This window comes from Canis aureus, unplaced genomic scaffold (genome assembly GCF_053574225.1).
Source record: "Canis aureus isolate CA01 unplaced genomic scaffold, VMU_Caureus_v.1.0 ptg000462l_RagTag, whole genome shotgun sequence".
NCBI classification, from domain to species: domain Eukaryota; kingdom Metazoa; phylum Chordata; class Mammalia; order Carnivora; family Canidae; genus Canis; species Canis aureus.
Window position 1 is genome coordinate 1,265 of NW_027554635.1, and position 27,234 is coordinate 28,498.

The 27,234-nt window shown below is 36.7% G+C and overlaps 1 protein-coding gene across 1 annotated transcript; it reads left to right on the forward strand.

The window, feature by feature from the left end:
* On the forward strand, positions 1 to 27,161 carry LOC144310143 (outer dynein arm-docking complex subunit 2-like; the record flags this gene model as incomplete). The annotated part of the gene is made up of 4 exons (XM_077890900.1): positions 1 to 99; positions 7,721 to 7,868; positions 26,189 to 26,335; positions 26,952 to 27,161. Coding segments are annotated over 4 exons (604 nt in total), but the record flags the coding sequence as incomplete, so codon positions are not given.
* Positions 27,162 to 27,234: the final 73 nt, after the last annotated feature.

Sequence of the window (27,234 nt, forward strand, 5' to 3'; positions counted from 1 at the left end):
GCACAAAAGCTTACTAAGAGACACTCAAGAGAAAAAACATAGAGGAAGACTTGAAAGGTCAGGACCACCTGTTTCACCTGGAAGAGCACAGTTAGTTCGGTACGTATCTATTAAAAGGAACCATCCTTTAAAGCCACCCTTTACCCAGTGGGCTAGATAGCATGCAAATTTCTGGTGTTCTTATCATTACATCGGGGTCCTCTACTGGACCCTTGGACCAACTAGTATTGACTAGTTATAAAAATGATAATACTGAATTTCTTTGAATATATTTGCAAGATATCCTTTTAGTGAAGAGTTCCTTGAAACACAGGCATCTATTGGTACTAGTTAACTCTCTGTAAACAAATGAATTTAATGCTAATTGCCATGAGTTGAGTGATAGGAGAACTGGGCTCTTTGCTGATCTCTTACTTTTGAACAATCCTATCATAGCAAGGGTAAGTCATCTTCCTGAGCCTCATTTTACTCATCACTGGTGGCACTGCCAATCCTAAAGTGATAGATGTTATTTCTCATTAAAACAGCCATCAGGGCAGCGCGGGTGGCTCAGCGGTTTAGCGCCGCCTTCGGCCCAGGGTGTGATCCTGGAGTCCCGGGATCTAGTCCCACATCGGGCTCCCTGCATGGAGCCTGCTTCTTCCACTGCCTATGTCTCTGCCTCTCTCTCTCTTTCTGTGTCTCATGAATAAATAAATAAAATATTTTAAAAAACAGCCATCAATAGAAGGCTAGTAAACTTCTGACTCCATTTTCATTTTGACAACAAAAGCGGCATATGTGGAGGAGGGTCAGCTACTTTTGTTAGTAAGTTTGGGGTAGTAGTGGGAAGAAATGCAGACATTTCACATTATAAAGTTTGTGCACACAGAAAAAGAAGAAACTTTAAGACACCCTACTACATTAATCCTATATTCTTGGGTTCAACATAATAAATTATTTGATTTATTTGACTATTTTTAAAACTTTTTATTTTGAATTAATTACAGATTCACAGAATGCTGCAAATATAGTACAGAGGAATCTCATACCCTTCACCTAGCTTCTCCCAGTGGTTGCATCTTGCATAACTATCCTACAGCACTGAAACCAGGAGACTGATATTGATATAATGTGCATGTATCATTTTCTATCACTTTATTCCATGTAGATGTGTGTGATGACCATGTCAGTCAGTGTGTGGAAGGGTTCCATCACCACTGGGAAGCCACTCTTGCCACCTCTTTATAGTTATGCCCACACCTCTTCCCTATAATCCTAACTCCCGGCAACCATTAACCTGTTATCCACTTCTATAATTTTATCATTTTGGGAATATCATGTAAATGGAATTATACACTTTTGATATTGACTTTGTTTTCATCACTATAATACCCCTAAGATCCATCTAAGTTGTTGCATATGTTCATAGTGCAATCGTTTTTTTTTTATTTATTTTATTTTATTTATTTATTTATTTATTTATTTATTTATTTATTTATTTATTTATTTATTATTTTTGCTGAGTAGCATTCCATGGTGTGGTTGTACCATCATTTATTTAATTATTCACCTATTGGGAGCATTTTCATTGTTTGCAGCTTTTGGATATTAAAAATAAAGATGCTATGAACAATCATATAAAGGCTTTTATATGGATGAAGTTTTCATTTCTCTAAGATAAATGCCCAATTGCTGACACATAATAATTGTGTAGCTTTTTAAGAAACTATCTAACTTTTCCAGACTGGCTGTACCATTTAGTTCCCATCAAACACTTAGGGGAAACTGAGTTTATCCTCATCCTTGCCTTTGCATCCAAACCTTTTTTTTGGTTTTGGTTTTGAGCTATTCTACAAGATGTATAGTATTATTTCATCATGGTCTTAGCATTTCCCTAATGGCTAGTGATGTTGAACATCTTTTCATGGGCTTATTGCCATCCATATATATTCTCTAGTGAAATGTCTCTTTGTCTTTTGTTTTTTATGTTCTAATCAGATCACTTTTTAAATGTTGAGTTTCGAGAGTTCTTTATTCTGGATATCCTTGATTGAATATGTAGTATGCAAATATTTCCTTCTCCCTGTAAGTTGTTTTCTCATCCTTTTTATAGAGTCTCTCTCATAGAATAACGTTTTACTATTGATGAGGTTCAATTTATCAATGTTTTCTTTTATGGGTTGTTTTGTTTTTATTTTTAATATGTTTATTTTAGAGATAAAGAGAGAGAGAGTGCATGGGGAAGAGAAGGGGAGAGGGAGAGAGTCTCAAGCAGGCAGACCCTGTGCAGGGCTCAATCTTACATCCCTGAGATTGTGACCTGGGCCCAAACCAAGAGACGGATGCTCAACTGACTGAGCTACCCAGGTTCCTGTATGGGTTGTATTTTTGATGTCATGTCTAAGAAGTCCTCATGAAGCCCTTGGTCCTTAAGATTATCACCTATTTTTTCTAAAAATGTTTATAGTTTTACATTATAAAGCCTATGGCCTTTTTCTTATTTTTAGTGTGAGACTTTGGTCAAGATTTAGTTGTTGTTGTTTTTTTGTTTGCTTTGTTTTTTTTTAAGTGGAGGTCCAATTTCTCCAGCACTATTTAATGAAAAGGTTATCTTTCCACCATTGAATTACTTTTGTATCTTTCTTCAAAATCAGTTCGGTGTACATATGTGGGGCTATTCTGGGTATCTGTTCTATTCCACTGATTTTTTTCTTTTCATCTAGCCCCTTACCACTACCACACAATCTGTATTACTGTAGCTGTATAGTAAATTTTGAAGTCTGGAAAAGTGATTTCTCTCACTTTTTTTTTTTTCAAAAATTGCTTTTAGTTATTCTAGTTCCTTTCCTTTCTGCATAAATTTTAGAATAATCTTGCTATATCTCCAACAGAAAAAAATCACTGATGATTTTCTTGGAAATTACATTAAATATCTATATTAATTTGGGAAGAATTGATATTTTTACTATGTAGACTCTTCCAATCCATGAATATTATATATCTCGGTTTATTTAAGTATTTGATTACTTTCACTAATGTTTTATGGTTTTCAGCATACAAGTCTTGTGTATTTTTTCTTAGATTTACAACTAGAAGTGGAAGTTCCAGTGCTGTATTGGTCAGCAGTGATCAAAGTGAACAATAGCCTTGTTTGTTCTCAATCTTAAGGGAAAAGTATTTAGTCTTTCACCATTAAGTATGATGATGGTGTAGGTTTTTGTACAAATATTCTTTATCAAGTTGATAAAGGTCCCTTCTGTTCTTGGTTTTCTGAACATTTTTATTCACATTTGGGTGTTCATTTTGGTCAAATCTTTTTTCTACATCAATTGTATAATCATGTCATTTTTCTTCTATAGGCTGTTAGTGTGGTTGATTACACTGATTGATTTTTGAATACCAAATCAGCCTTGCATCTCTGTAGTAACCCCACTTGGTCATAGTGCACTCATCCTATTTATAGGTAGCTGAATTACATGTGCTTAATATTATGTTAAGAATTTTTGCATCCACAATCTTGAGAGTATTGTATTGGTTTTTGTTTTTGTTTGCACTGTCTTTGGTTTGATATCAGGCTTTGTAAAATGAGTTCCCTCCTATTCTATTTTCTAGAAGAGATCATATAAAATTTGGTGTTCTTCTGTGTGGTAAAATTCTACAGTGAAGCTATCTGGGTCTAAAGACTTCTGTTTTGGGTTTTTTAATTGTGAATTAAATTCTCTTAATAATTGTGCTATTCAAATTATGTGTTTCATATTGGGCAAGTTGTGATAGTTTATACTTTAAAAGAACGGTCCATTTTATCTAGATTGTCAAATTTATGTGTGTATAGTTGTTCATAGTTTTCTCTTATTATTCTTTTGTTGTCTGCAGGATCTGTAGTGATATCCCATGTTTCATTGTTGGTACTGGTATTTGTGTCTTTTCTTTTTCTTGTCAGTTATACTAGAGTTTTGTCAATTTTATTGATCTTTTCTTTAAGCAGCTTTTTGTTACTGATTTTTCAAATTGTTTTTCTGTTTTAATTTTACTGATTTCTGCTCTTTAGTATTTCCTTTTTTGTTTGCATTGGGTTTACTTTATTCTTTTTTCTAGTTTCTTTAGACTTAAGTTTAGATTATTGAATTGAGACTTCTCTTTTCCAATGCAAACATTTAGTGCTATATAATTCCCTTTATGCACTGTGTTAGCTGTTATCTGTGTACAAAAGTTTTTGATATGTTGTATTTTCATTTTAATTTCTGTTCAGTGTGGCTTTTTTTTTTTTTTAATTTCCCTTGAGGCTCGCTTCTTGGACCCAAGTGCATTTTTTGTTTGTTTGTTTCCAGACTCTTGGAGATTTTTCGTCTTCTGTTTGTTATTGATTTTTTTTTGTTTGATTTCATTATGGGCAATGAGCACACACTATATAATTTTAGTTCTTTTAAATTTGTTGAGGTTTTGTGTGGTCACACTATCTTGGTATAGAGTCTTTGGGTGCTTAAAAGAATGTAGAGCCTGCTGCTGTTGGAGTATTCTATAAAAGTGGATTAAATCATATTGTTTGGTGGTGTTGATTTCTTTTATATCCTAGCTTATTTTCAGTCCAGTTGTTCCACAAATTGATGAGAGAGTAGTATTGATGTCTCTAAGTATAATTTTTCTGTTTCTCATTTTAGTTCTATTTTTGCTTTATGCATTTTGCAGCTCTGCTGTTTGGTGTGTACATATTTGGGATTGATATGTCTCTGTCATTATGTAATGTTCCTCTATATGCCTTGTCATTTTCTTTTTATTGATGTCTACCTAATCAGATTATTTTATAGACACTTCTGCTTTCTTTTGATTGTTTACATGGTGGGTTTTTTTCCTCTTTTTCTTTCAAACTAATGATATTATATCATTACATTTGAAATGAGTTCCATGTAGGTAGCATTTGGTTGATTCTCTTTTCTTTTTCTTTTTGGTACAGTAAGTTAAATTCTTTTAATTGGTGTATTTAGAACTTTTACCTTTAATGTCATTATTATGTTAGGGCTTAAGTTTGTCATTATATATATATTTTTTTCTGTTCATTGTTTTTGTTTGTTTTGGTTTTGGTTTTCTTTCTCTCCATTCTCTCTAACCCTTTCTTCCATGAATGTCTTTTTTATCTATTACCTTTTGGAGCATGGTAAAAGAATGGGTAATTTTTAGGTTTTAATAATGTTTGAGATTCTATGATTCTCTTAATTTTTCTGAATCTTATTTAAATTTTATGTTTTAGCAGGTTTCCTCCTACATCACATTGGTGGAATAAGATGTGTATTGTCTCCTCAGGTTAGAGAAGGAAATTACAAATTTTCAATTAGGCCTTCATTGACAACTTGGGGAGGTGAGCGAGGGGCTTCTCATCATTTTTAACTGGTAATGGAAGTTCAAGCTCTGACTAGGTCTCTGTGGGTAACAGAGAGGAAGAGACTCTGTTTATTTGTCAGTGGGGTTGGGGTTGGTGGAAATTCTGACTCTCCATTAGGTCTCTTCTGACACAGGGATTAGGGAGTTTTGTTGTAGTCTGATAAAGGTAGAACACTCTTCTCTTAGCATTGTTAGCAGAAGTGGGGGTGAGCCACAGTGTTTTCTGTGGTGTTGACTAGAATAGATCATCTGTTGCCTAAAAGTTTTCTATCTTGTTAAGCTGTTCCTTTTCTGGTCCTCTGAGTAGAAAGAGCAGGCTTTTCTTAGGTGCTTTTTTCCCTGTGCCCACTGATAATTCTGCATCACTATCTTCTCTAGTACCCAATCTGGAATACACGAGACAAAAAACCCAAGGAACTCACCATTGTGTTGCTCCTCAAGTCTGTAGATCCTTAAATAGTCTTTCTTCTCCTTTCAACCTGTCAGAGTCCTATCGTGTTTGTTTTATATATAATATCCAGGATTTTTATGTACTTAAGATCTACTTCATCTTTCCTAAACTAAATGTTTGGCCTTACATGTTTCAATTTTAAGTCAAATTTTAGTGAGTCAAAAAAAAATTTAGTGAGTCAGAGAATTCTAGAGTAATAGATAAGGGTAAAGGGGTAGTATATCCAAGCAACAACCATTACTCTGACAAAAATGTGAACTTCTCTATGTCTCTTCTTAAGTGGATATAATGATGTAGTAGAGAAGTATTTCTTAAGGTGGAGTTCATAGGTCAGTGAAACATTGAGATTTGCTTATTTTTACCTCCCAAATGTATGGTTGCTATGGGACAGGACCGGAAGGGAACCTCATAAAATAGGGAAAGCCATTTAAGGTTATATGTCAAAGGGTTCATCATTGGAAAAAGAGAACAGCTTTCCTTTGAGGTACTGATTTTTTTTTTTTAACATGATTCGAGAGTGATTGGGTCAACCCAGTGCACCTTGCTCTTAACTCCAGGAGCTTGCTAGGCTAAGGGAAAGTACATTTAGAGATTCTCTGGAGGATATAGGTTATTTAGTATATGTTTCAATCTGGGACCTTTGAGTTAAATTTACATTGGTTCTTAAGTAAGCCTTATCTACCAGATTTTGCTCTGGAACCAAACCAGGTTCCTGACATTTGTTGGACAAGAGAATACATTAAACTGAAACTCATCATGTGGCTTGATGAATTGGAACAGGCACTTCAGTTCAGGATTTCAGTTTCACTCCACTGCAGCCCAGACAGCACAGGAGCATCATTCTGCATGACTCTCTGTGCAAAAGCACCTTTCAAAAAAAAAAAAATCTTAAAAATTTATAAAACTCAGGGGCGCTTGGGTGAGTCAGTCAGTTAAGCATCTGCCTTCAGCTCAGGTCATGATCCCAGAATCCTGGGATCAAGCCCTGGCTCCACTTCAGGCTCCCTGTTCAGCACGGAGTCCGCTTCTCCCACCTGCTCTACCTATCCCCTGCTCATGCTCTATCTCTCAAATAAATAAACAGAAGATCTTTTTAAAAATTAATAAAACTTGAAAGTTACTTCTGTGCAATTATTAGAAATATGCTTTCTCCTTTGCTTCAAAACAGAATGAGGAAAGACATTGAGAGAAGAGATCACACAGGGGGATTGGAGGGAAGAGAGGATGGAGCGAAAGAGAAAATGAGAATGAATTAGATATGGTGATGAAAGCTTGAGTGAACTTGCTGGTATCCATGGCCCTGATGTTGAGTTAGAAGCTTCTAGAGCAGTGAGGAACAAAGTGTACTCCCTTTCATAAAAGAGACACCCTTCCTGTGGGCATTTGCAGTGCTGCCCAATTGAACTCTCCCTGATGATAGAAATGGTTTCTATCTAAGCTTCTGGTATAGTAGGTGAGTGTTGAGAGCTTGAAATGTGGCTATTTTGACTGAAAAACTGAAATTTTAATTGTATTTCATTTCAATTTGATAAATAAATATAAACATGATTCAATCAATAAATTTAAATAAATATAAACATAAATAACCAGAAGATATTTAACTTCTATGACTTGTGGCTGCCTTTTTGTACAGCACAGCCATAGGACATATACTTAATGCCTTTGTTCATTTCTTACTATTTTCTTTATTATTATTGCATACAAAGCAATAATAATGAACTGCACCTGGTACAGAGACAGGGATTTATTCATCTCCTTGCTTAGATCTTAGCAAAGATCTTTAGAACTCAGAAGGTATTGGTACCTTATACATTGCTTATGTTCATATTGCTGAAATATTAATGATTATAACCACATCCATTTTGTAGCATAAATATGTTTATTATATGTGGTGGTTGTTACTGTTCTTAGTAAGAGTGCTGAGAAGATTGAGGAAATTCTTAGTGACAGCTCCTCAGAGAATGAGGAAGATGAAGAACCACCTGATCGTCGTCAGGAAGCAAATGCAGATTTGTCATCTGAATATTGGCAAATTCAGAAACTGGTGAAATATTTAAAGGTAAGACAAACCTCTTTGTATTGTGTTTACAATGATTCTTTTAATTCCTTTCCTAAAAATGTATATTCTACTTCCAAATTGATTATATATGTATATATATATATATATTTTTTTTTTTCAAATAAGAGTAGTAAAAACTCCCGTTATTATTTAAATGTGCATGGGGAATGGTCTTATTACCCTGTGTGCACAGGGGAAGGTCTTATTACCCTGAGGATAGCACGGTTAGTCCTCGTGGAGCAGCCGGTCTGCCTGGTACCAACCCTTTCCCCTGGGCCATGGTAGCCAGCAGCTATTATGACTTGCCATCATTTTACACCTTGCAGTATGCTGTGGCATCAAGAACATGGATTTGTTTTAAAGTTGGACTATAATTTCTAGGCTGTGTTACTTACCAACAGTATAGCTGTTGATTATAGCTTTGAGCCTTATTTTTCTTAACCTATGGAAAATAGGTTAATACCTGTCCTATAGGATTACTTCAGGGTTGGTAAAGCATATTTGAAAGATGTGGATAGTGTTTGGTACATTGTAGATACTTAAAATATGTATCAGTCCCTTTTCATTACTCTCAACATAATATGTGTAAACACATGTTACATAATAATGGCCTATATAATGTATTTAAGACATGAATGGGGGCAGGGCAGGGAAAATGATTTGCCAAAACCCAGATTAATATCAGTGGATAACTGATATTGATAATGTCTAGGTAGGCCAGGACTAAAGCAATAGTTGAGAAGTACTCGTAAAAACATTTTTACTTAACTCATAGTTTCCTCCAGCTTTTCTACATGATTGAGTGAATCAAGGGCATTTGCCAATGGCTTTGCAATATGTAAAGATATTTATGTGGCTCCTAAATTACTTAAGGCTACTTTTCTGGTGCCCTTGAGGTCCTTCAAAGCTGACAGGTAAAATAGTTTATACATACATTTTTGTGAATTCAATAAACATCCTCTGCATGGACACAGCTTTGTAGCTGAGAAAGTTGCTTTAGAAGAAAAATATGCCCCCTTTCTTAGCATGGTCCCAGCTGCAATTCCCTGTATTTCTCAGGAAAAAAAAATCTATGTTTTCCTGAATCCCAAGAAAAATTAGTCAAGAAATTGGGAAAAAGTATTCTAATTCTCCACTGTAACATAGATTTCAATGGCCAGACCAGGATCCAGGCAAGCAAATCAAAGATTTTCATCATTAAAAAAGGATGGGAGCTTCTGTGAAGCAAATCCTAATGCCCACCTTAGGTACTATGCTTTTGAAAGCCTAGTTATTAAATGCTTTGTTTTAAAATTTCATCTTAAGAATAATATCTTTTAAATAGTAAATATTTTTATATCAACTTCAATTTTTAAAATGGCTTTGATTTGGCATTTATTTCGTGGTAATGTTCCCCTCTTTTAGTGGAGATCATTTTTCATGTTATTGCAATAGATATGTTTGAGGTTTTTTTTAATAGAAAACCTCTGAAATTTTTAGCATATCTATTACAAAAAATGATATACTATTTATTATTATGGAAAACTTTTAGGATCATCATTATCACCTAAAAATATATAAATACAATTTGGGAAAAAACATGGAATGATTATCATTTCAAGAATTCCTAAGAATTTGGAGATCTTACTCTGGGATCTTGAATATTCCTATCCTAGGAATTTGGAAACTATCTGGAGCACAGGCTGGAGGTCAGGCCCCATGGTCAGGCACATGCCCTTGGTGGGCGTCTTTGCATACAAATCATGCAGTCAACATAGTGGTTCAGCCTAGCATGCACAGCACCAATGTTCAGACTCAGAAGACCTTCCTGATGGTAGGAAGGTCCGTGGATCTTCCCACCATCTCTCCTGTACTCATAAAGCACATGTCACTCTGGGGGGGGGGGGAGGGAAATGCATCAGAGAATTTTGCCATCTAGCATTTGAACAACTTGAGCCAGATGGGAGCCCTGGTGTTTATACAAATAATTCTGGTCTGTTAACTTTATTTCATTAGTCAAAGGAAATAAAGAGTCAACAGGAAAGACGCATGGATGGACCAGGAGGCACACTACCAGAGCAGTTAGAAGCATGACCTTCCATGTTAGAAAGATTCTAATTGGGTCAGGAGTCTGCCACTTACTGGCTCAGTAGCCTTGAGGTATTTGACTGACCTCTGTGAGTTTCAGTTTGTTTTCTCATTGGTCAAGTTGGCAAAAACAAAGGTTCTCATGTTTTATGATTATTATGAAAAAGATCTGACACATATAAAGTGCTTAGCAGAAAGTACTCAGTACTCGTTAGTAATAATAATGGCTTCTGTTACATATTATTATTATTATAGACAACATATGGTGTGGAGTCTTCTGGACTTGCAAAGCTGGCCTTCAACTTTTGCTTTAAATTTTCTAGCAACCAATAAAAGGAGGGAAATACAGAGTTAATACCATGAGGGAAAGACTCTTACCATCATGAGGTAAAAATAGCCCAGTTGCCAATGTGTGTAACTGATCCTGGTACTAAGAGCAGAAAGAATTTTCTCCCTGAGGATTTAATGAAGCAGACAGTGAGTGTGGTAGTGAATGACATCCTTAATAATATCCTCCCAGTGAACATGGCAATGAGCGTTTCTCGTAATAGCCTAACTATTGGATAACTATCTTGAGTTTTTCGACTATTTAGGATAAGTCCATATAAATCAGGCCAAAAAGGGATGCACTATTTCTGTCCCAGAACAGCTAAGGAAAACATTTATTGATGAAGTGCTACTTAAGCTTGCACAAGTTATTCATCAATAAATCATGTGCAAATGTGATACTTTTGGCCAGACAGTAAATTGCTTGGAATTATTATAGTTCCCACAGGTAGATATTCTTAACATAGCCAATAAAAGAAAAAGTATATCTACAAATGATTTCAAGCTTTTTGACACAGATAAATGTTTTATATGGGGACACAAAAGGATATTAAAAGTCTATGAAATGCAAAATTGAATGTCTCTAGGTAATCTCAAAATAAATACACCTGACATTTTAATTGCAGACTTATGCCTTAAATGTAGACTTACACTAGTAGAAAAATGTTAATGTTGACCTGACTTTCTACTTACCATTTTCCAAGTACAGCAATGTCTGTAATTGTTGAAAAAAATTTGATGAGCTCATTAATACCCAAACAGGTCAATGAACTATAGCTTGTTATTTATCCAGAGCTATGAGCTCAGATCTTGGCATGTAAGTAAAGGGAATTTATATTTAATTATTTGGCTTTGACATACATTCATTTCAACTTACAAGTTTTATATATGCATATATTCTTTTAATCTAGATTTTTAGAATACAATTTAATTTTTAAACTAATGAAGACTTTGCATTTTTACTTTTTAACCTTCCAACTTCTTCCTCCCCCCACACACATAACAGATGACTCTGTACCCGAGTTCTAAAAGAAGCAATAAACCACCTTTTCAGCTTCCTTAGCAAGAAACACATTCTTTCTTCTGCTATCTTTATGGTTCAACTTGTCTGTCTTGTCAGCTACTCAAATGGAAAGACCATATTAAACTCACTTCTATGTCTTGCAGAGTGCCTAGCCAGTGAGTACAGGCTTGTCTCTCAACCCTCTGCTCAGGAGGTGTGATGGGGAGAGAATGGGTTCCCAAAGGGCCAGGCTGTGCTGTTCTTCATGCTCAGCTCCTTGAGAGCAGTTTTTCCTCCCTGTGAGCCAGAGTCATTCCTTCTGCTCTTGACATCTTTCCCACCTTCTCTTACCCTCTCCCTTTCCTGTTCCCTTTCTCCATGTAGATATGCAATTTTATTGCTGTATATTCTAGCTTTCTATGGGTATTATTTTTCCCCTGGCCAGGGCTGCTTTAAAATCTCGCAATTAAAATGTTTTGCTTTGGATCGATTCCAGCAATTGGGGAAGATAGTTTGTTAAGGTGCATCCCACACTGATTCTGTGAAGTTTTGTAAAATGTGGAAGTTTTACTACTCAACCAGTTACATTCACAAAGAACCCCTTTATGAAATAGGAGGAGAGTTGCAGAATTTTATTTTGTTTGGAAATGTGGATTAGTCACAAGTATTATAGTATTATAAGTTAATACAAATGGGTACTCTTCAGTCAAGTGAGAGAAAATGTTGAACAGTTGTAACTATAAGTAGGTCTGCATTTCATACACATTATACCTATCATGAAACTGAAGAATGAATTTCTGGACACAAGGTTTCAAGCCTATTGAAATCTATTACTGTGTGGATTGGAGAAGGATTGGGTATGGAACTTAATACTATAGGATAAATAAATCCAGGAGAAAATTGAGGAGGCTATAGAGTGATGCCAAGAATGTGACTGGTTAAGATTTTAGGTAGTTTGGAGGGATCACAGAGACTGGGTCTAGAATCCTGCTCTATCTCCCTTATAGGCATTTCCTTGTCACTTGAGGATAAGATGTCAATACTACTCTGGCATTACCTCCAGGCTCAGATGGGAGATTATTAGCAAGCGGGCTTGTAGATGTCTGCCGCTACTCTGAAGTGCTTCATCTCAGCTGGTCTTGTTCCTGGGTCCTTGAGGCAATAATGGAAGCATCTGGGGTCAATCCCCAGGGCCATCTTCCCAGGTGTGCCTCCTCCTTGCAGGATGCCTATTTCTACACCTGGGATTTTGATCAGAGCCCAGCCAGGGGATCAGGATGATGAAAGCAGGGATTTAGAAAGTTGAGTCCAGCAGTAGGTGGTCTACATAATGAATCAGACTGGGAAGAGACAGAAGACCAGTAACCAGGGGGTTGCAGTGATCAGAGTGTGCTGGGGGCTTTGAATAGGATACTGTCCTTGGAAGTATCTTGGAAGCAGCAAAGAAATGGCTAGGAAAGGAAGCAGGTCAGTTTATGAGGAGGCTTGGGTTTGGATCAGATTGAGTTTGAAAAAATGAAATACCCAAATAGAAATGCCCATGCCGTAGTTGGAAATAAAGGACTGAAGCTCACATTATTCATTAAAAATCGAACTACTGCTTCTGGACCCAAGGGCATGAATGAGCATGTGAAGCATTGTGCCTGTTTTTGTCTTTTTATTCATGAAGGAATATGACCTCTTAATAACTAATCAGAAAGTAGCTGCCTCCCATTCCAGTTAGTACAACCAAGGCAAGTTTTTTTTAAAGATTTTATTTATTCACTCACAAGAGACACACAGAGAGAGGCAGAGACAATGGAAGAGGGAGAAGCAGGCTCCCTATGGGGAGCCCAATATGGGACTCAATCCCAGGACCCTGGGATCACGACCTGAGCCAAAGGCAGATGTTCAACTGCTGAGCCACCCAGCCATCCCCCAAAGCGATATTTTTAGATCAAAATTCCATTATTATTCCAATAGAAGTCTTTCCTTAAATATTAGTTTGCCAGCTTACAAACAGATTGATTCATCAGCTTTTTTTTTTAAAAATCTTAAAGTAGGGATCCCTGGGTGGCGCAGTGGTTTGGCGCCTGCCTTTGGCCCAGGGCGCGATCCTGGAGACCCGGGATCGAATCCCACGTCGGGCTCCCTGCATGGAGCCTGCTTCTCCCTCTGCCTGTGTCTCTGCCTCTCTCTCTCTCTCACTATCATAAATAAATAAAAATTAAAAAAAAAAAAAAGCTTTAAAAAAAAAAAATCTTAAAGTAACATTTTATTTGGTAATTTTATGCAACTAGCCAGTAGATAAAAAAAGATTAATTAAAGAAAGATAGGAAAGTTTGAAGCAAAAAGAGAACAATGTTTATTTTTAAAGTAAGGTTCCCTCCAGTTGAAAGCTCCTACACCCTAAAACCATAAGGAACTATGGTTCCTTCCTATGATGAAGTCAGGGAAAGATGGGGTTTTTAATGTAAATTCACAAATGTGGTATCATTCTTAAATGTTAAATCTGTGCAGTCGTTGTTCCCAAGTCCTGGGGGATGGTGATATTGTCCAGACATGTGTCACTCAGTGGAGAATGGCTAATGCTGGCTGCTGAGTGACATCATATGATCACAACTGGGCATCACCACACATTCATTCTCTTCCCCCAGCCACCATGTTGTGAGGGTGGTGCCTAATTTTTTTTTAATTGTCTTTGATCAAATTCGTGAAACACTGGTGTTTATTTCACCTTTCATGTGAGCCAGGGGTCTTGCTAGTTACTCTCCTGCTCTGTTACGTATCTGCAAATTGAGATCTCTCAGGCCATGAAAAGTGAAGTTACCCCCCAGCTTTGCAGTGACCAAGACTCTGTTCCACAGTGAGCAGAATCACATCAGAAACTCAAAGAATCACATCAGAAATTCCACAAGGCTTCCCAGGAGACCCCGCAGGCTCTGTCCTTGGCATGTTTTAGATTTCCCCGTCTGGAAGGGGATTCGCTGCAGAGACATTTTGAAACTTTAAAACCTTTGTTAAAGACTACTTTTGTGGCATTCAGTTCCTTAATAATCTTTCATGAGCTGATTAAACACACACACAACCACCTTAATTGGTTAAAGAGTTCTTCTAAGTGGTAATTGGGAGTTATGTGATTTTTCATTGCAGGAATTTGATGTACTTTACAGTCAATTACAGTTAATTAAATTCCTTTCCCCTTACTCGGGTTTTGGGTATGGAGGTGCAGGTAGTGTGATCCTTATTTCATTGGTGGAAAAGCTGAGAAATAGTTCACTCTGGGCCACACAGAAGGCGAGGTGGCCGTGGGCCAGGCTGATGTTCAGGCTTCTATCTTTACTGCCTGTTGCCTAGTTATTCTGTTCCTCTGTCAAGAAACTCAGGACACAGAGGGCCTTCAGGCCTTGCTGTTGTGTCCTCCTATTTACTCTCTTGTTTGGTTTTCTTCATTTGAGTAAGAAACTAAATAAACAGGGAGCATTTCTAAACAAAGGAATTCAATGTTCATTTCTGGAAGGCACTATGAGAGTGTGCTCTTTGGCTAAGTTTATACTGAAAGAGATGGAGAAGATTGTGATAGAACAGTGTTATTTGTGTTCAGCAGAATCCTTAAAAAAATGGAAAAAATGGTCACTTTTTATATATTCAAATGAATGGCAGTAGTTAGAAAGCAAAGTTACTACCACCTTCCTGAGAAAGTCTTTAAGTTAATACATGTGGTGTTGCATTGATGTGGGTTAACTTTTAAAAAAATGTCTCCATGACAAAAGAGTTTTATCCTTTAAAAAAAAAAACACTGTTAGAAATCATAAGATATTTTAAATTGCATCACCTAAAAAATTTCTACTTAGTAGAATTTGCACTTATGTTTTCTTAAATACTGCAAGGTAAGTCATGAACATACTTTAAGTACTTGGATTACTTGAGTTGTGTGTCACTTGTATATTTATATATTGCCCCCCAAAAAAATGATCCTTTGTTACAAAGGAGGTCATGAAAGTGACGGAGAGTCTCCTCATCTCCACAGAGGAATCTGTATTCCACAAATAAACTAATTGAGCTTTTTAGTTTTTGAGCTATAAGCTCTTTTTGCCCCTTGGGTATCATAAACAAGAGTGGAGAAAAGCAAAGATAACTGGATAAGAACGATAAAGTAATGCTACTGAATCATAACACTTCATACCACCATTGGCTGACATTATACAACCACATCAACTTACCTACTGGAAAATGACGATGTTAAAAATCTCAAGGGAGCTCCCTTAAGCTTTAACTCATTCATTCATTCATTCATTCATAAATGTACCTGTGAGCCCGCCCAGCTAGAATACAATTCTATGATATTACACATTGCTCATCTAGCTAGTCATAAGATATTTGATTGTAAAGAACTTTGCTATCAAACTTTTATGTGACTTCTGTTCAGTTTTATGTAATCTGAAAATGTAAAATGGGGGGAATTTGTTGCTCAGTGTATTGCCAGCAACACTATTGTTTGTTCCTCAAAGTATGCTTTCCCCCAAATTTACTTGAGAGGCTAAATAAATGGTAGAAAAGTAGCGTTGCCTAGTTCCCAGTTTGTATAATGCTTTAGGCTGCTTTACTTTTTATTGAAAAAACACATATTCAGGTCCTATTATAAAAGTTTGCACATTGAAGAATCTATAAATAGAAGAGTTAGGGAGTAAAAGGTACCAGATTTGGTATAAGTGATCTTTTCATTTTATATGCATATACTTGTACTGTACTCATTATTAGAAATTGCATATTTGTAGGAAAAATATTAAACTCTAGGTCCCATTGTGGTCCACTAGCCTTTGCTAGTCCCACTGGCAAAGGCTGTGGCTCCTTTCCCAGCTCCTGCTGTCTGGGGGTGTGTGGCTGGCTGTGGCCTTCTGATATTTCTGGGACATGCAGGGCATTGCAGAAGCACAGGTTTCTCTTCTAGCCCTCCCTTATCTCTTTTCTGTATTTAAGTTATTTAAATCTTATAAAAATAATACATTAATATATACCCTAAAATTTAAGCCATGCAAAAGAATAACAGGGAAAGCCCCCTTCCAGATGTTTCTGTTTATATAAATATACATATGAAATTTTTATGTATGAAATGAAGTCAGACTACTTGTTATGTGACATTTTGCATTTTATATTTAATGTTTTCTTGGTGATCCTCCATATCTGCCTCAGTTCTTCTAATTACAACATTGTTTTGTACTATATGAATATATCAATAATTTATGTAACAGTTCCCTTACTGATAACATTTTGCCTTGTCTCCCAGATCAATTTTTATTATTACAACATTGTAAATATTTTTACATATTCTTTGGATATGTATCCTATTTCTGTAGGATAGCTACTTTGAAGTAGAATTGCTTGGGTCAAAGACTGTGTACATTTAAAATTTTGATAGTTCTAATGGGGAGGTGTTGTTCAATTGGTACAAAATTTTAGTTTCACAAGCTCTAGAGAGCTGCACAGCATAGTTAACAATATTGAATTGTACATTTAAAAAATGTAAGAGGGTATTTGATCTCATGGTAAGTGTAAGTATGACAAAAAGGGAAGAGACATAAGAAAACTTTTGGAGGCAATGGATGTTCCTGTTATCTTGATTGTGGTGATGGTTTCACAGATGTACGCATGTGTCCCAACTCGTTTTTTGCATATCAGTTCCACCTCAATCTATTTTAAACAAGAAACAATATATGCACAATGAAGTTAGAGAAGTATTACAATGAAATTTTAAAATTTAAAGAGAAATAATGAAAAGTAATAAACTGACCAAGCTTGGTTTGAATAAAAAAAAATTTTGTAGCTACTTACACAAAGCAAATACTAGTTTACACTCAATTAGTAATATACCAATGATTTTTGACCTTGAACACAGTGAAATCAGCCAGGCTCCTAAAAACTAAACAAAGCAAAAATCTCAATGCTCAGGTAATATTCATGGAAGTTTTAAACCAATTGGTGTGAAGTGGGATCTAGGCAGATTGTCTTTAAAATCTTTCCAGGGTGTTAAAATTATTTGTTTAGAAATAAGGTTCATTGTTACAAATTCTCACTAATCTACAGTCTTTTTTTATTTTGGCCAATTCCAAATGGGGAGAGAATGTATCTTTTTTATATATATAAATTTATTTTTTATTGGTGTTCAATTTGCCAACATATAGAATAACACCCAGTGCTCATCCCATCATGTGCCCCCCTCAGTGCCCGCCACCCAGTCACCCTCACCCCCCGCCCACCTCCCCCTCCACCACCCCTAGTTCGTTTCTCAGAGTTAGGAGTCTCTCATGTTCTGTCTCCCTTTCTGATATTTCCCACTCATTTTTTTCTCCTTTCCCCTTTGCTCCCTTTCACTACTTTTTATATTCCCCAAATGAACGAGACCATATAATGTTTGTCCTTCTCCGATTGACTTATTTCACTCAGCATAATACCCTCCAGTTCCATCCACATCGAAGCAAATGTTGGGTATTTGTCGTTTCTAATTGCTGAGGAATATTCCATTGTATACATAGACCACATCTTCTTTATCCATTCATCTTTCGATGGACACCGAGGCTCCTTCCACAGTTAGGCTATTGTGGACATTGCTGCTAGAAACATCGGGGTGCAGGTGTCCCGGCGTTTCACTGCATCTGTATCTTTGGGGTAAATCCCCAGCAGTGCAATTGCTGGGTCGTAGGGCAGGTCTATTTTTAACTCTTTGAGGAACCTCCACACAGTTTTCCAGAGTGGCTGCACCAGTTCACATTCCCACCAACAGTGCAAGAGGGTTCCCTTTTCTCTGCATCCTCTCCAACGTTTGTGGTTTCCTGCCTTGTTAATTTTCCCCATCCTCACTGGTGTGAGGTGGTATCTCATTGTGGTTTTGATTTGTATTTCCCTGATGGCAAGTGATGCAGAGCATTTTCTCATGTGCATGTTGGCCATGTCTATGTCTTCCTCTGTGAGATTTCTCTTCATGTCTTTTGCCCATTTCATGATTGGATTGTTTGTTTCTTTGGTGTTGAGTTTAATAAGTTCTTTATAGGTCTTGGAAACTAGCCCTTTATCTGATACGTCATTTGCAAATATCTTCTCCCATTCTGTAGGTTGTCTTTTAGTTTTGTTGACTGTATCCTTTGCTGTGCAAAAGCTTCTTATCTTGATGAAGTCCCAATAGTTCATTTTTGCTTTTGTTTCTCTTGCCTTCGTGGATGTATCTTGCAAGAAGTTACTGTGGCCGAGTTCAAAAAGGGTGTTGCCTGTGTTCTCCTCTAGGATTTTGATGGAATCTTGTCTCACATTTAGATCTTTCATCCATTTTGAGCTTATCTTTGTGTCTGGTGCAAGAGAGTGGTCTAGTTTCATTCTTCTGCATGTGGATGTCCAATTTTCCCGGCACCATTTATTGAAGAGACTCTCTTTCTTCCAATGGATAGTCTTTCCTCCTTTGTCGAATATTAGTTGACCATAAAGTTGAGGGTCCACTTCTGGGTTCTCTATTCTGTTCCATTGATCTATGTGTCTGTTTTTGTGCCAGTACCACACTGTCTTGATGACCACAGCTTTGTAGTACAACCTGAAATCTGGCATTGTGATGCCCCCAGCTATGGTTTTCTTTTTTAAAATTCCCCTGGCTATTCAGGGTCTTTTCTGATTCCACACAAATCTTAAAATAATTTGTTCCAACTGAGAGAATGTATCTTGTGTGAATTTGCATATTCCTGATTAGTAGTGAAGTTGATAAATATTTTCATGTGTCCAATAGCCATTGCATTGTATATCTTGCCTATTTTTCTGTGGTTGTGTTTTGAATCTTAATACAAATTAACCCTTTGTTATAGTATTTGTAAGTATTTTCTTTCAGTTTCTCATGTCTTTTTATCTACTCTTCTGTTTGAAAACTTTAAAATTGTACATTAGTAAATATATTGATTTTCCTTCATAGCTTATAAAATTTTGTGTATTAAGAGCTAAGAAGATTTTTCTGATGTCATTTCAAGAGAACAAAAATTTTTTATTTCCTCCTTGTAGGTTTATAGTTTTAAAAAAATGTTTAGAAGTTGCTTCTATCTTGATGTCATTTTATGTATAGTGTGAGGCAGGGATCTAATTTTACTTTTTTTTTTCTTTGATGGAGATTCAGTTGTATCAACACAGATAATTGGCTTCTCCACTCTTTCCTCAAGTGATCTGAGATATTACCTATATCAAGTATTGTCATCTCATATGTGAGAGTTTCTTTCTGGATCCTTCTCTATTACATTGAGTTATTTGGATGCTCCCATGCCAGGCCCATGCTGTTTTAATTACTGCTACTTTGGTGTATTTTAATACTTGATTGGCCAGAGAGTTTTCTTAAATTCTTTAAAACTACTTTTTGCATATTTTCCATTCCAGATCATTTTTAGAAAAGTTGAAAATCAAATAAAAAAAAAAACCCTCAAAAATGCTACCGGGGATTTTGGCTGGTCTACATGAATTTATAAATTATTTTGGATAAATTGCAATTTTTTCAAGCTTTTATTTAAATTCCAGTTAGTTAACCACAGTGTAATATTAGCTTCAGGTGTACAACTTAGTGATTCAGCACTTAAATACAACACCCGGCGTCCATCACAACAAATGCTCTCCTTAATCCCCATCCCCTACTTAACACCTCCCTGCCTCCCCCCTCCCTTCTGGTAGCCATCAGTTTGTTCTTTCTAGTTAAGAGTCTGTTTCTTTTTCTTGGTTTTCCTTTCTTCCCACCCCCATGTTCATTTTTTTTAATTCTTAAATTCCACATATGAGTGAAATCCTATGGTATTTGTCTTTCTCTAACTGACCTATTTCAATTAGCATTATACTCGCTCTATCCATGCCATTGCAAATGGCAAGATTTCACTCTTTTGATGGCTGAGTAATATTCCGTTGTATATATGCCACATCTTCTTTATCCATTCATCAGTCAATGGACATTTGGGCTTTTTCCATAATTTGGCTATTGTTGATAATGCTGCTATAAATATTCCCTTTTTCCATTCCCTTTGAATTAGTATATTTGTATCCTTTGGTTAATGCTGCTATTTCCTGTATTATAATTTTATCCATTCTGACTGGTGTGAGGTGATATCTCATTGTAGTTTTAATTTGTATGTCCCTAATGATGAGTGATGTTGAAAATTTTTTAATGTGTGTCTGTTGGCCATCTGGATATCTTCTTTGGAGAAATGTCTGTTTATATCGTCTTTCCATTTTTTAATTGGGTTGTGTTTTGGGTGTTGAGTTTTATAAATTCTTTATAGATTTTGGATACCAACTCTTTGTCAACTCGTATGTCATTTGTAAAAATCTTTTCCCATCCCATAGGTTGCCTTTTAGTTTTATTGATTGTTTCCTTTGCTGTGTAGAAGCTTTTTATCTGATGAAGTTCCAGTAGTTAATATTTGCATTTATTTTCCTTGCCTCAAGAGAAGCTGATGTCAAAGGTTAGGGCTGATGTCAAAGAGGTTGCTGCCTGTGTTCTCCTCTAGGATTTTAATGATTTCCTGTCTCACATTTAGGTCTTTAATCCATCTTGAATTTATTTCTGTGGATGGTGTAAGAAAAAGATCTACTTTCAATCTTTAGCATGTCGCTGTCCAGTTTTTCCAACACTTTGTTGGAGAGACTATCTTTTTTCCATTAGATATTCTTTCTTGCATTGTCAAAGATTAATTGACCATATAGTTGTGGGCTTGCAAATTTTAATATCATTCAGTTATCCTATTCAGGAACATGGTATGACCATTCATTTATTTTTAAATTTGTATGTATTTTAGTAAAACTTAATAGCTTCTTTTCCACATATTTTCAACATACTGTGAGATTTACTCCTTGATATTTTTGTTATTATTTTGCTAATACTGGCATGGGAACATTTTTCAAATTATGCATTGTGATTTGTTATTCCTAGTGTATGGGGGAGTTACTCATTTTTAATGTGGCCCTTATATCCACTTTATTGAGCTATTTTTATTAATTATCATAATTATTCAGTATAGTCTTCCAAATCTTTTTAGAAAGGCAGTTATATTTGCTACAAATTTTTCCTCATTGCAGTGACTAGGACATTCCAGCAGATTATCTATTTCTGTAAATGTTCCATGTCTGTTTAAAAGGAATGTGTAGGGAATGCTTGCATTGTTCCTTACCCATTCCCAATAAAAATTCTCAGCAAGCTTGTAATACAACAGTTTGAGTCTAATTTCTTTTTTCCTCTGGAACAATATTTTCTCATTTTCTTTCCTGGAGTTCTATTGAGTCTCATCTCTTGAGTCTTAGGTTTATGAGTGCTGAATCATCAGTATAAAGCCAGTTTGCAAATAAACAGAAAGCAAAGCAATATATTTTACTATTTTGACTTACGTGCTCATATGCCATTCACTCTGAGCATTGACTTTTTACCATTTCTCATCCTGGGACATGAAGAGTATCTGTAAGCCAACCTCTGTGCTGGGTGCCAGGCCCTCTGTCATCATTAATAAACAGTCACTGGCAGGCTTCACTTTTCTTGCTCTCTGAGTGGCATATTTGGAGGAAAAAATGCTGAAATCATTGAAAGTCAGTTGGATGGCTGTGTGATGGCTGTATCTCCTCACCAGGTCTCACCCACTGCCCCTTGATTACAGACGGTGGGGAGCAAAAGAAGGGCCTCCACTCCCGATTGTGCCTCTGACTGCCTTCTTATCTCACTGTCACCATGTGGGACTCTACAGGAAGCTCCAAATGATGGCTCTGGGAGCATGTAGCCTATCAGAGTTTCGTCTACTTGTTTTATAGTATCCTTTTCTGAATCAAGTTACTTGAAGTCTTTATGACACAAATAAGTATCCTTGACCTCTTAATCCCAGTTACCTCCTCTCTGGATAGCTGTAGTAACCTGCATGGTCTCCATATGTTCCATCTGCCCCCTCCCTACAGGGGGCCCTTTAGCTGGAATGATCTTTTAAAAATGTACGCAACTCATGTGAGTCCTCCCACTCTCCTCCAAAACAATACCCTTGAATATTTCCTATTAATCTTGAATGAAGATTAAAATCCTCAACCTGGCCTATGGGTGCAGCAGATTCCTTTGCCCACTTAATTTTTTAGCTCATCTTGGATCATTTGCCACCCAGGCTCTGGGTCTCAGCCACACTGGCCTTCGTTAGGTCTTAAACAGGCCATGTTCCAATCCTCCTTAGGGTTTTACACATACTGTTTCCTCTGACTGGTGTGCCTTTCATCATGTCCGACCTCCTTCACCAGGGAAGGCTCCTACTCTGTCCACACTTCAGTCCAGACATAGTTTCCTCAGGGAAACTTTTCCTGATGTCCTGGCCTAGAGTCCCCTGTTGCAAACATCCATAACCCTGTGCCACTTTTCTGTATAACACTTCTTAAAGTTTTCATTTATTTGGATGGGCTTAACAATTAAGATCTTTCTTCTCCACTAAGCTTTATGAGCTCCACGAGGCAAAAACTAGATCTGTTTTTGTCTACCAGGATGTCTCTAGTTCCTGGTATCAGACATGGTGAATAACTGCAAATTTGTTGAATGAAAGAATTAAAAAATGGTTGGATGGTTGGAGGCATCTGGCTCCCTGATTTAGTCTCAGATACATTCTTCATCTCAATTTCATAAGCATTTATTTCTCTTTTATCAGCAGTAAGAGGATTGGAGGTAGATATTACTCTATGTACCAGATAAGGTAATACTTTTTTTTTCAAAGATGTTATTTAAAACACTGAGAAACATTGTTTAGAAGAGTGCCTATTGATCTTGTCTTTCCAAAAGAAATTTTGAGAAAAATGAAGGAAAAAGCAAGATCTCTTCAACTTTCACATATTAGCAACATGATTGTGATAATGATAATGAACAAAGGCCTCCCAGTCTCAGAAAGGAATGTGAACTGCGAAGTATCTGAAGGCTGACAGAGCCTGGAAATGTCTGAGAAGACGCAGGGGCAGGATGACAACTAGCAAAACAACTTGCATTAATTTAAGAAGTGGAAAAGCTTATTGGAAGCATTCTTCAAAACCCTTCAGAAACTAGTAAAATAATATTTTACTATGTTTTCTCCAGCTCTTAAAACTTCACAAATGCAAATACATGATAAAATGTGAAAATAAGTATTGGCAACTAATTACATTCTCAGGGGAGATTTAATTGAAAAATAAGCATATTTGCACTGCTTCTTCTTAGTAAGATGTTTATGGCATCTGGTCAAAGTAGAACAAACATTTGAAAATCCTTTGACATAGCTGGTATTTAAAGAATAGCAATTGGCTAACATTTGTGGCTCTGTATGTTGAATATTTTGGCTCCCATTCGCTGGTATTCATTCTGAAAGATTTATAATCCTTTGGGGAGTGTGGTCAGTGACAAGAGTAGAACTAAATCCTGAAATGTGGAAAAACTAACTTTCCCTAATATAAAACTGTTCTAAAAAAAAAACTCTCAAGTCTATGAATATGTTTCCAGATTTTCAGAAAAAAAGCTGCTGATTTACAGAGTTTTTTTCTATAAGGATCTAACTTCTCAATGATAAAAGAAAATTTTCCATCCTTTGGCTTCAAAAGTGGCTTAGAGATCATTTAGAAAAATATAGTGTCTTACCTTTTGGGCATCTACCACAAGTACACAATTCCTTAAAATTGTTATGTCATTGGTTATGGTGCATATGATGAAATCAAGCACACAAGATAGAAATAATCTAGAAGAGAAAAATTAAGAGACCTCGAAATGAAATAGGAAAGAATGACTGTGCGGAATGTGTAAGTAGGAAAGTGCTACCAAAGAAAATACAATGCAAGTATAGCAGTCAAGAAAGTCCTCTATCACACACCACTGAGAACGCCAGGACAGCATGCTCTGCCTCGGAGTTTGGTGTGTGTGTGTGGACTCTGTTGGCTTGACTGAGGCATGACATGCTGTTTGATACCTTCTTGCTTTCAAGTCATGCTTGAGTCTGAAGGCACTGCCTAAAGAACTCTATCTGAAGCTCCTGGTTTGCATTTTTAAACTTTTCATGTGGGAGCCCACCCAGCTCTCCTCCTCCAGGTACACCAGGGGAATTTTTGGGCTCCTTTTAACCCAATTAAATTCAACAAAAGAATTGTTAAATAATTGTTTCTCTCGCTTTCTCTTTTTTTTTTTATATATTATGATTAGCATTTAGATTCTTCTTTATGATTTATGAAATATCTGCCTTCTGTTTTTAAAAAGAAAGGCATCAAAAGTGCTAATGTGTGTTTGAAGAGGTCCTGTACCCCAAAACAAGGGAGATTATAAAATTGAATGTAATAAGGATTTACTATTTTATGTTTCAAAATGAACTGTAGGACGATTGGTGGTGGTAAAAATTTCTCTTGATATAAACAAAGACATTAAAAGCTATGGGAAGAAAACTCCTTATTTTCAATGTAAATAGTAAAGTGAAGGCTTTTGCCATTCTCAACTTCATCTTGAATATAGAGGACAGCCTGGATTACTCAGGAAGAAAATTAATATGAAAAGCAGACTGACAATGGTTTCAGCACAGGATAGTGGTTTGTAATATTTTTAGAGATGTGGAGGGGCTTTTATGGACGCATTAAGAGGAAAGGCTGAAGTCTAAACCTTTCTATCTTTTTGATGCTTGCCCTCTTATAATCCCATTTCAGCTTATTTTAAAAGTAACACATCATGTTGTATTCACAAAAGGATTTGTGTGTGTGTGAGATATGAAGGAGGAGGTTGGGCTGCTTGGATATAATTTCCACTTTTGTGTAAATGTATATATTGTATCTATGAACATGTATCTGTAATATAGCAATATAAAGTCATAATCAGCAAATGAGAATAAACATATTTTGTAGGTGTCTTTCTTCAAAAAGGAAAGAGATTTATTTGAGGCCATTCATACTGTGTTTTGAGGTAGAGACCGAAGGCCATCTTTCATGAGCACCTTTTACAAAAATAGTTTATCCTTAGCTCCATTAGAAACATTGCTCTTGTGTCTTATGAACTATTTCGGTGCTTATACTGGAACTCTTATTTACCATCCCGTCTTAATAGGAGGAGAAGTAATATGTACTATGTTGCATCCATCAGAAGATTTTTTAAAGCATTAATGATGGGTGGACATTGCTTAAGAATTCCTGCAATGAATTCTGATTATAATTTCCTGGTGCATCTGTTTCACTGATCAATCATTACATTCTTTTAAATTCTCCCAGATTGTTTTACCTTAAAGGAGCCATTCCCCACTACCTTTTACAGCTGGTGATTAGCCAAGCAGACATTGATCACATGATTCTCAACACTGGGACAGCATTTTGCATGCGATACTGAAGGCTACCTTTTTGTCCTTTATCCATACACGGAGTCATCTCCAGTTCCTAATGGGCTCGCCACCTCCTTCCCAACCCCATGGCCCCTCTCCCACTTAATCCTGGTCCCAGCATGGTTTGTTGTACTGCTTCCCACATGGTTTCCCTTTCCTCAGGTTTTTCCCTGTTCCAGACTGTTCTACATACATCTGTGAGAATAATTTCCAGACACGGTTTGGATTGCACAGTATGCTGTTCAAGAACTCCAGGGACGGCCTGTTACCTCTGCATAAAACTTATATTCCTCAGTGGATTTCTCAAGGCTTGCCCCTCGACTCTATTTAATGTACTAATACCACCTAATGCTCTAGCTGTTTAAAGCAGACAGACCACCTTTAAATGTTGACTCTTAATTGGAATAATGTTTTATGATACTCTGTAAAGCTTTTTTGTGCTTCAACTCTACATGATTCATTTAACAAATTATAACCCACTCGGAGAACTTAAAAAAATTTAACATGCCATGTATGGGGAGACACATTTCCCAGTTCATGGATTCATAACCATTAAGGAAATTTCTATAGAAGCGTGATCTTATTTAACCTTTCCATGGCCTTGCGTTTCGTAGGAAGGAAAAGAGATAGCTACAGTGATTGCATTGCGTTCAATAAAAGATTTCAACTTGGCGCAAGAGACCTGCCAGTTGGCAATCAGAGATGTTGGAGGCCTTAAAGTTTTGATAAATTTACTGGATACTGATGAATTCAGATATAAGGTGAGTGGCTTACCTCACGTGGGTGATGAGCCTTGTTCATACCTCTTTGTGCTTCTCTTTTTACTGATACGTCTCTGCTACCTCTGCCTAGTTCTTTTCTTTGCCTGCTCATCTCACTGATAGCTTGTTCCTTTTGTTCGCTGCTCTTCTCTTCTTGGCTGTGCTTTATCTTCTGGTTCATTTCCAGAACCTTTTCTATGTGCTTCTTAAATGATGAATGTTTGTCTGCATAATTGAAGGAAAATAAGGAGGCTATGTGTAACACCTGGGAACAGAAGGCATTTCCTTTAAAAACTTCATGAGGGGGATCCCTGGGTGGCGCAGCGGTTTGGCGCCTGCCTTTGGCCCAGGGCGCGATCTTGGACACACGGGATCGAATCCCACGTTGGGCTCCCGGTGCATGGAGCCTGCTCCTCCCCCTGCCTGTGTCTCTGCCTCTCTCTCTCTCTCTCTCTGTGTGTGACTATCATAAATAAATTAAAAAAAAAATAAATAAAAATAAAAATAAAAACTTCATGAGGGAAGGATTTGAGGTAGACTTGGAATTTTTAAAACTCTAGGACTGGTTATGTATTAAGCACTTATTTTCACCTCTAACTCCTATTTTCTCATTTAGATTGGTTCATTAGAAATCCTAAAGGAAATCAGTCATAATCCTCAAATCAGACGTAATATTGTTGACCTTGGGGGCTTACCAATTATGGTTAATATACTTGATTCTCCACATAAGAGACTGAAATGCCTGGCAGCTGAGACAATCGCAAATGTTGCCAAGTTTAGAAGAGCCCGACGGGCAGTGAGACACCATGGAGGCATTACCAAACTGGTGAGTACCTCTGCCATTGTCATCAGCACACCACCTGCCACCAAGATGTCACCTCTCTGCTGTCCTTCCTGGC